Source organism: Barbus barbus, assembly GCF_936440315.1.
Source record: "Barbus barbus genome assembly, chromosome: 10".
In the NCBI taxonomy this organism is placed as follows: domain Eukaryota; kingdom Metazoa; phylum Chordata; class Actinopteri; order Cypriniformes; family Cyprinidae; genus Barbus; species Barbus barbus.
The window spans coordinates 11,199,349-11,210,168 of NC_136738.1; the positions used below are offsets into that span (position 1 = coordinate 11,199,349).

The window sequence follows — 10,820 nt, forward strand, 5'->3', positions numbered from 1 at the left end:
TACGGTTTCCCTCACGGTAAACCCGTGTCTTCCCTTTGACAGAGCTCTTTCAGGTCCTGCTGGCAGCCCTCCTCCCTACTCCTAGGTAGGATCTGCCCCAGGGTCCAGTCGTATGTAGCACTGCCCCAGGCCTGGGCCAGTCCATATCAGTGTCTCCACATGTTACCTCCCTCTGGGCAGGATGTGGCCTCCATAGCGCCCTTCTCCGGAAGGCTCGCTTCCCCGTCGTTACCGCCAAGCTGTAACAACAAATAGGAAAGACTTGAAGCGGTCTTTCATAGAAGGTTGAAATCCCTTCTGATTTCTTGGGGAAAGGAACAGCGGCTTGGCTATCTCCAGCAGCAATGTACTCAGTGGTCCCTGTGGGCACCAAGGTTAGCGAATTTACGCTGGGGCGAAGGTTGCGACCTTTGCATGGCATTTGTCTATCACGCGCCAGCTTGTCAACATCTGCATGCACAAGGTTGTGACGGGGTTCCGGTTGTGGCGCTTTCCATATGACCCCTATGTTGTCACGACATAACTCATAGTGACCGACAGATAGGGAATGTCTCGGTTACGTACGTAACCCTCGTTCCCTGATGGAGGGAACGGAGACGTTATGTCCCCATGCCACAATCTTGAACCATCGCTGGTTGCCAGGGACACGTTCTTGGCTCCTCAGCGGGTAAAACCTGATGAGTGGATGCACCTGTCGCCCTTTTATACCCGTATGCACGGGGAGTGGCTCAGGTATGCAAAATCCACTAGCCAATATTCATTGGCGTTTTCTCTAAAGTCAGAGATGATTGGGGCTTCCAAGTAAATCCCCTATGTCATCACGACATAACGTCTCCGTTCCCTCCATCAGGGAACGAGGGTTACGTACGTAACCGAGACGTTCTGTAAATAAGGTCAGCACACCACAGAGTCAAGTCATATGTATTTATGTAGCACTTTATACAATACAGATTGTTTCAAAGAAGATTTACAGATATAAACAGTTATGCTGCAGCAGCTCTAAAAAAAAAAAAACTATAGTGCCATTGTTCAGCTACAGTAGTTGATTCAGTTCATTGACTGTGTAAAGATCATCAATTATGGGAAGTAGTTCAATTCAGCTGAAAAGCAGCTCTGTAGAAACAAGCGTAGTTCAGTTCTCATCCAATCATGGCTGTGCAGTACAAACTGAATTGATGAAAGAAATGGAGGGGAAAAAACACAGCATGGTCATTCGGGGAATGCTTTTGGCAGTCAGCAAAAGAGAAAAGGCTTGCCAGTTAACACCTGATGGTGATTACAAATGAGTGGGGTTAATTGGATCTACTGTCTCCTGACAGCCTTTGGCTACGTCCACACGAAGACGGGTTTCTCCGTATCCGATCTTTTTTTTTGCCTCAAATTCCGTAAACACGGAGTCGTCTCAGGAAATATCTGCGTCCACACGGAATCACTGAAAACAACTGAAAACGATGTAGTACACATGCCAGACCAATATGTGGCGCTGTAATTCTGCCACAGCGATACACAAAAAAAACTGAGAAGAACCTTGGACCATGTGCGTAAACCTTGCGCGCTGAATATAAACTAACACACAAAGCAGAAGATTTTGCTTTAATAAAACTAATGAGCTCAGTAGGTTCTGCAGCACGAACACAGGCACGTAGTCTGATATTGTTTTTGTTGTTGTCGCTGTTATGTGACGTAGCGGTGTCTGATTAGGGGCGAGACGTGGGCTGATGACGTCATCGTTTCAGAAAATATACGGATTCGCCGTCCACACGAAAACATGAAAGCGGCGTTTTCAAATTTATCCACCCTGGGACCCGGTTTCAAAAATGATCGGTTTCACTCTTCGAAAACGCCGGTTTCGTGTGGACGAAACACCTATACGGTAAAAAATGTATGCGTATACAGAGAAACCCGTCTTCGTGTGGACGGGGCCTTAGTGAGGGTGACCCATACTGTGGTATGTTGACGTCATTCACAGAACCTTGGTTACTTGCTTAACCCTTAATTTTCTTATGCTCAGCAAAGTTTTTGGATTGTGAGCTCTCTTTGCTGAGGCCATTGTTTTTCTCAAATTGGCTTCTCCAGTTCCATACAATTTTAGTTTTTATAAAATATAAATAACCTTGGTCCAGCTCAGGTGGTTTTAAATTAATATTGTTTACTTTCAGGACATAGTCCAGGGCTGCTTCTCAAAACACATACTTCCTTACTATAAAAGTAGGTTAAAAACGGTATATGCCTATTTCACTTTGGCTGGTTCTGGCTGTCTACTTCCTCTCTGTCCACATCTTCTTAAATTTGTTCTCTTGCTCTTTCCTCTACACTCTACCACTCTACTACTACAACTTTCTCTTTTATAGTTTATTCAGTATTGATAAATATGTAAACAATTAGGAGAACTGCATTTCCTATGTAGTGTGTATTATTAATCCAGAATATATCAGTTTGTGGCCACTTGAGAACATAGGCACTGAGTTTTGTTTGTTGTTTGTTGAACAAATGGTTCAGTATATAAATGTTTGTGATTTGTGTAATATTAATAAAAAGAGCTGCATTTCTTCTGATATACCATATTAATATTTTGGTTGATTGTATGGATTATGAAAAAGTTGAGAATTTTGTACAGTGTGTTGAAAAAGTCATGCATGTAATTTGTATAAAAATAATAAATTAAAACATGATAATTGTTTAGGACAATTAACACAGTAATCTGAACACTGTCCTGTAACTGTTTTGAGAACAGTGACCTAAGTCTGAGGAATGTTTAAGATCAATATATTGTTTACTACTTTAAAAAAAAAAAAACTTATCTGGGTGCATATTTACTGAGTAAATGGTGTTTATTTGAATGAAGCAAATAGATCTGTTTTGAATTTGTAACTGGTCTCAAACCTCTTTTTAGTTGTGTTTGTGTCCATTACATTTAGACTGGTCTTTTAGGAACCCAGTCAAATCAGTTCTATCATATCACAATATTGTGCAGCCCCATTTGAGTAATGTTATATTCAATACAGTTATTAGCTTTTATCATTTTGCAATCCCCGTGCAGTTCCATTACAAATCCCTGTTTGAGAAACATAATGCTGAAATTTAATCAAAATGATAAAATGAAACAAAAGAGAGAATAAAAAGTCAGGCGTTTAGAGGGCGTCTTTCTGTTTCAAGCACATATTTCCTGTGTTGTATGCAGGTGACAAGCAGCAAAAGCAAGATATTATTATTATTATTATTATTATATATATATATATATATATATATATATTTATATATTTATGAGAATATTCCCCTCAATATGATCAAGGTAAATAAATAAATAAAAATACAAAAGAAAGAAAAATAAAGAAACATGCCAAACATTGGTTTTCACATTTATTATGTATTGAATATAATTAATAAATTATTAATATATTCAAATTTAGTTTAGATATATTAATAATTTATTAATACATATGATTAAATTTAAATTTAGTATAAATACAACTTTCTGTTACAGGGATCACTTAAGAAAGAAAGAAAAAAAAGGTGGTATGGTAGCACCTCCATCAGACCACATCCTGTTATGAATTTCTCTATACCTTCTGTGGCTTGGAGCTCTGTCTCTCATGTCATCACAGTCTTTTCAAGCAGCACTAAATGTTACACACTCACTACAGAGCAGGTTTTTCATGCAGTCAATGATTTAAAGTTTTTATCTATATTAATCTTGAGATTAGGATTAAATTCTGACAGTTTAAATAAAAATATATATACTCTATAACAGTATTGGCTATAAATTGTTTTATGCTATACAATGAATTGTTCTAATTATTAGATTTTGATGTGCAGCAAAATAATTTTGTGCATTATTCAGTTGTGTAATTTCATTGTCTCTGTTTTTGGTGAGAGCTTGATGGATTTTGACAAGCAGAAAAAAATATTGTTGGTCCTGAAACGGTGTCAAACCTTAAAATTTGTTGAACCTTAACATTTAAGAACCTAAAAAAAACTTAACTGAGATCCATAGGAATGCATTAAGTTTGCAAGATGAATGCAAGACGCTTTAACCTCAACCCTAAACCTATAGTACCTGTAAAATCTGGTTACTAGGCAGAGTAGGCTTGCAGGCATAACAGATCATAATGTTTACTTGTCATTTAGCAGACGCTTGAGCCACAAACATATTTTGCACGGACCTATTGGATAGGTCTATACATAACATTCATTTAAATGTCACTCTTTTGGTAACAAATCTCAGTTACCTTCAAATTTCTTGAAATGCAACATCCCCTTTTAAATTAATGGGTTCAGAGCATTCTATGACTTGAATACTACAGCATAGGCTGTAGTAAACCAGATATTTTAGCCTATTCTTTTTAGATTCTTGCTTAATCAAGATTGTAGTTAATCTAAATGAGAAAATTGGCTTTTGAAGAAAGACTACAAATGTAATGAGCGCTTGAAATGTGTTAAGTCTAAGACATTTTGGAGTTCAGCAAGGTACATACTTAACATTAAGAAGCAACAAGCATGTGCAGAGTTAGGGCTTCCTCCCAACCCTGTCTTCAACCACTAAGCCCCCTCACATTTGCATGCTACAACAGATATGAGATCTATAGATATGCGATACAGATATCAGATATGATACTATGAGATCTTGATTAGTTACAAGATCAAGTGGGAACTTGGGCACATTCATGAGTTTGCAGGACTAAAATCTAAACTACTCAAATAGAGCAGCGGAGGCAATGTGCACAATTCTCTCAATGCATTAGCTTTCCAGCATAATCTTTCCAAGGTTTGGTTAATGCCAGTTGTTTATTTCTTGGGGAAAGTTATAATGCTTTGGTCCCTTGACAAAAAAAAAAAAAAAAAAAAAGAAAAAAGGCAGTAAATAATACAAAGATTGCTGCCCTGCAGTCCGTAATGCTCATGTGAGACTCCACCCTTATTTTCATCAACTCTTTAAGCAAGAAAGTCATGAATGCCCATGAGGTCTTATGTGGCATGAATTCTAGAATGTTTTGAGAACAGAAGAGTTCAAACTCCCACCGCCCAAGGTCCTTACAAAGGATTCATCAGATCAGCAGTCATTGGTGGTAGAAATTATGTTTTAGCTGCCCTCTTCTTCTTCTACGGAGTGATTCAGTCCAGGTATGAACTTTAGAAGGTGCTTGCGGACACTACCTTTTCTGCATCTCCTGGGCAGCGTCCCAAACATGGATGAAGATGAATTTTCCCAACTCTGAGAGAGTGAACTGTTACTGCTGGTCAGGCTAATGCTGCGTGTTCTTGTCAGGGGTCGCAAAGCTCCCCCTTCCAGCTGGAAGAAGCCTCCGTTTGGCTCAGTTGGGCTGAATAGACTTGAGTCATCAAATACTGATGACATAAAGGCTCCATCCTCACTATCATCTGTCATTATGCTGCGGCAACTGCTGTCACTGGAAAATCGCTGCCCAGAGCGGCCAGTTGGAGATGAGAGAGACAGCAGAGAGTCAACAGACTGATGCTGAGCACTCTCATTCAGATTACCTGGAACACAGACAGAGACACCTGTAAACCTAATGGCTCTAAGTAATTCATTATCAGCTAAAACATCAGCCTGTTCATCATCAGAGTATCAGACAAAGGACATAGATGGACACTGAGGGTTTCTTCACTTGCATGTTGCTCTTTTGTTGATTTTGATCACTTCCATTGTTCCTCATTTGTAAGTCGCTTTGGATAAAGTGTCTGCTAAATGACTATATGTAAATGTAATGTAAATGCTGTCGCTATTGTTAAACAGCTTCAAAAACAAAGCAGGAGATCATGCATAACTATCACAAATCATACAAACCGTGGATAATCAAGCAACATCATAAAAAGAACCAAGGGGATGTAAACCTTTAAACATTTATAATTTGTGCATTATTCATGTAAATTAATTTGTTTCAAATCCATGTTGTAAATCCAACTGTAACTCTCTCAGGGAGATATACACTCTTCTGTCAGACTGTCTGAACAGCTGTGTACAGTTTTTTGTTTTTTTTCTCACCTCGAGTAAGACGCTTTTCCTGAAGTGTGAGAGATTGCAGTTCCACCCATTTCTCACGAAGAGTTTGCTGTGCCGAGGGAAAACACAGAAACGAGATCAGCATCTGTGAGTCATTCTGGTAAACGTGTATGTACAATATATGCTGATCAGCAGCATTCATTTAAATGTTTCAGCATTCATGGAAACACATACACTATATTATACACTTCTTAAGTGAAGAAGTTATTCAGAGACCTCTTTCTGAGTAAAGAGTAAGTGGAGAAGTTACTCAGAGACTTCTTTCTGAGTAAAGTTTCAGTTTTGTGTACATGTGGTAAACACACACACACACACACACACACACACACATACACACACAATCACACACAAATACATACCTTAAGATAACGCATCTTTTTCTCTAATTCAATTCTCTTCACAACATTGCCACTGACCGTCTCCAACCTTCACACAAAAACACAAGAGAAGAGAAAAATTCTAATTAACATACGATGGTCAAAAGGTATTTATTTGTTTCTTCATTTTATTTCTTTTTGACAGTTCTGTTGCATTAGTTACATCAGATCCACACAAAATATAAATAAATTATTTTGTTAACTGTTGGTTGCTAAAGTGTTTTGGGTGGTTGCTAGCTGACTGCACAAAAGAGTCTTTGGCAAAGTCGCATTGGCAAGTCGAAAGAGTTCTTGTCTTAGTGATATTTTTGTCTCTAGATATGGATCAAGGTTGCACCAGCCATTTGTAAGTTCTTACTCAAACAGTAGAAACTCCACAGTAGAGAGTTAGCTAGTTTGTAACAATTTATTATTTGTATTATTTTTATTAATTTTGGTTATATCACAGTTGACCTACATTTGCCGTAGCTAGTAGGCTGCAAGCTCTTCGCAAAGTGTGTGCATAATATGACTTTTACCTTCAATGATCCAATAGCAGCCCACAAATTTTTGAGCAGACGTTGTGTTGAAATGTCATGAATTTCAGTTTATCATTCTAACTATACTCACAAATAATAGGTATTTGTGCAGCTGCCCCCAGGTTTTCCTAGGAATTTGTTTTCCATCCATTTTATCTTCCACGAGTCTGATCACTTAATAGTACATATCTTCATAAACAAGCTGCATTATTTAAGGCATCATTTGTAGCACAAACATCCTATTTCTGATACTTGTACTCACTTCAGCATATTAGTGGATTCTCGAATCAGCTCAATAATGTGCTGATGGGTAGATCCCTCAATACTGACTCCATTTACTGACAATATAATATCACCTATCAAAGAAAGAGAGATTAAAAATATATAAATAAATAAAGAGCTAACACTCAGTACTAGGAGCTGTCAATCACGTCACACCACACACACATGCACGAACAGAAACCCATGCAAATGTAATGCACTCACGTGGACACAGTGCTCAGTGCTGCAACCTTTCATGCAATGGGAGTAGTGAATGTAATGCTGTAAGCAACACTTTTCATGACAGTTTCACATGTAATATGGAATCACAACAGGGAAGTCTTAAAAGAGAGTCATTTTAATGACTGTTTAAATCAGAGGGTCCAAAACAAGGTTAAAAAAAAGACTAATTATTTTTAAATTATGACGTAATGTTTTGACGTAAAAAAAAAAAAGTCTTGTTAACATTATAAATGGACCTCATAAAATATTAATTGGAAAAATGTATATATATGAGAGAGCATGAAATAACAGTCAATAAAAACCAAATAGAGCAATGCATCAGCTGTGTTAAATGTAGATGGCATGTAGGCTGGTGGGAAAGTGCCATGTAAACGGGGTCAGGTCAGATGGTAGTGAGTAACACGCTAAGAAGAGGAAGTGGAAAACCTGCTCACCAGCAGTCAAACCTGCAGTTTCGGCTGCACTGCCATCCTGCACACTGCAAACAAACGTGCACATCTCCACCATACTGCTGTTCTTCACCTTGAGACCATACGTCTGCACAGAGAGCCATAAATCCCAATGGAGCATTTAAAATGAGCCTGTTATATTGGTTGTGGTTGTGTATGTACAATGCCCCCAAAATGGATATGGACAATTAAGCCGTATTAAAAAATTTCTGAATTTAGACACAAAATAAAAACAAAACAATATATAGCTTTCAAAATGTAGAGATGAGGATTTTGTCGTAGTATTAAGTTAGCGGATCAGGTCCACAGCTAATGATGACTAATGTAATGATGAAACACCTGTGATTTTTCTGCTAGAACACCATATGTGAACTTTATACATCCACTAAAAATCATTGCCACACTAGATAAAAAAGGCCATTGCAAAAAGAAGTTTGTTCTGTGAAAGGAATTTGTTAGCAAATAATGTCTGTGGTATATTACTATGGCAATGAAATTCAGAAATTACCATTAGCCTACATATACTTCATGAGACCAAAGTTTACTTGTGTGAAATAAATAAATAAATATTTGGTGTGAAGCATCACCTGAACTTCGAATCCAAAGGCTTCATTGTCTTGTTTCTCCAATATAACCATTGTTCTTTGCAAAACAGGAGAAATATTCATTGAAAATTTGCACAAGGGACATCAGATATTCACAATGAAGGGAAGCAGTAAATCAGTCTTACCTCTGAGGATCAGTATAATCCACTAGAGATGTAGAGTGCGTTCTGTGCAGCTGCAAAAGTGTAATTCGCAGATGAAATAATGAGAAACCATTTGAAATTCTGAAAAACTGCAAGGATCCTGCACGAATGTATGTTTTTAATGTCTAACCAAGTTTTGAAAAAAAAATGTGCAACTGATTTTGTTTTAATCCATTAACATTCCTTTTGAATATTTTGACAAAATGAATGTTAGACCTACAGTTGTCAAGTTATATATCTATAATCTCTCAGCATTCATGTTGGCATCGAAACAGATATAATACAATTCTATCATTGATTGTCCCACCTTACTGCGTGATAATGTCCCATCTTTGATATCTTCAGTATTCAAATTTTTGGTACTGTTGAATGAACATCGTCGCCACAGTATATTTTTCTTCTTTTGAGAGTTGTCGATTATGTAGCTGTCCAGGCTGCTCAGCTGTTTTAAAGGTACTTTAAAGTTTTTATTGGATGTCATCATGCCTCCTTATTCATTGAACCACACTGTATGCAGCTGCAGGCTTCAGTGTGACCTGTCTATAGTATACACAGCGGATATACCCGTGTCACATGAGTGTCAGGAACTAAACACATCGAGAATCAGTGTGTGGGTGTATGTTAAGCATTTTATATGGTTCCTTTTTCCTCTTCTCTATTTTTTCACTTTTTTCATCTTTGTCTAGTGTGCTGTGGACAGAATTGGTGCATCTGCTTGTGGCTGTTTCCTTCCTTGGCCTAGAGCTCCTTTGAGAATTTTGCAGCTGTCTGAGAACAAACATGCATGTAGAACCACAGTAGTATCAAATCTCATTCATCTTTCACCTGTTTCCACAGTGCTGCACAGCTTTTACCTCTTTCTCTCTCTGTGGACAATCACTTTTGTTTCGTGATCTACACAGAGGACCTGGCCTAGACAGAGAGACAGATGAGAAAGACCCTCAATTGTGTAAACCAGCTGATTCGCTGAGGTTTAAAACTTCTAAACAGCATCAGTATTTAAGTACACCCCCAAAGGGACTTCATGCGATTCTCTCCAAATTATGTTTTCATACAAAAAAGAAGTAGACCTAATCTTAAAGTTTATTTTAAGTAAACTTATATTCAAGTATATTTTCCAAATATACTTTATGTAATAGTTATACTAAAATAAATTACTAGTAATTGTAGTAGTTCAATACTTACTGAATTGTCCAACTTTTTTTTGAGCAATGTTGCTTGGGAACTTTCTCATTGAGAATGGGCAAAAAATTTATATCTGGATATTTTAGATTGTTCATGGGCTCTGTATCTCACCTGGTTGTCCGTTGACGGCAACACTGCCCAGCAACATTGCTCAAAAAGTACTTACTTTCTAAAAGTATAATTTTTAAAGTGTAACAGGAGTACATAATTAGTTTACAGGTTTTTATTTTGTATTGTGACTTTAGAGGTGAACTTTAGAGATGTTTGATTAATGGATAATGGTACTTTTGAATAAGAAACACAGGAGAGTTTCTACACAAAATTTTTAATATGAGAACATAAATTATAAAATGTTGTGTTTAAACTGTCCTACATGTGATCTTAGACCCTGATGTGGCACTTAAGCATTTTTCAGTATTTTTATATTTTATGCAAGCATGAATGTTTTTAATGTGATAGACTAAAACATTATTTGGGGAACAGATCTGGGGACAGTTCAATTCAATTTTCAATAAGTATGAATTTTAACACGATGGAAAACAAACACTTTTATTAAAACAAATACTTTAACTAGTAGATAGTGGCAAAGGAGCACTTCATTAGCCATTTCCACTCCCTACTTTGTCCACAAGTTTTGCTTTTGAATTTATATTTAGAAATTTATATTTGTTTAGCACTTTTTGGTACTGGAATATTAAGTAAGAAAAGTCAGAATGTGGCTAAACTACACAATAAGAGCCAGATTCACTAGCAGTTGCACCAGCGCAAACCCTCTTTTTGTGTTAAAAAACTACTGTCAGGATTTACTAAAGATACACGGTAAAAAATAAAATAGTGATGAAAAGGCGTGGACACAGAAATTTTTGTGGCTGAAAATTTATGGGGGTAGAATATTTCAATGAATATTTTTACTAAGGTTTGTGGCAGCCAATTTACTGGTATTTGTGCTAATAGCTGCCATCCAAAAAAAGCATGTCTTTCCCATTTTACGCTTGACATGGCTGCATGGTCGAAAAA

At 37.2% G+C, this 10,820-nt stretch overlaps 1 protein-coding gene across 1 annotated transcript; it reads right to left on the reverse strand.

The window, feature by feature from the left end:
• Nucleotides 1-4,093: 4,093 nt before the first annotated feature.
• Nucleotides 4,094-9,223, reverse strand: LOC306875950 (cytohesin-interacting protein-like). Its single transcript, XM_079426782.1, has 8 exons — nt 8,926-9,223; nt 8,601-8,650; nt 8,458-8,512; nt 7,856-7,958; nt 7,180-7,273; nt 6,382-6,448; nt 6,005-6,071; nt 4,094-5,499 (listed from the first exon to the last, which is right to left on the reverse strand). Exons 1-8 carry the CDS (start codon nt 9,100-9,102, stop codon nt 5,081-5,083), a joined length of 1,032 nt encoding a protein of 343 aa, XP_079282908.1. The 5' UTR covers nt 9,103-9,223; the 3' UTR covers nt 4,094-5,080.
• Between the last annotated feature and the right edge of the window lie 1,597 nt (nt 9,224-10,820).

Excerpts from the sequence above, each read along its gene's own strand:
- LOC306875950 (XM_079426782.1), bottom strand. The coding sequence starts at position 9,102 with ATGATGACATCCAATAAAAACTTTAAAGTACCTTTAAAACAGCTGAGC. Across the intron at positions 6,449-7,179 it reads GAATCCACTAATATGCTGAA|GTTGGAGACGGTCAGTGGCA; the intron begins GTGAGTACAAGT and ends TTTTGTGTGAAG. Across the intron at positions 6,072-6,381 it reads AAAAGATGCGTTATCTTAAG|CAAACTCTTCGTGAGAAATG; the intron begins GTATGTATTTGT and ends CCCTCGGCACAG.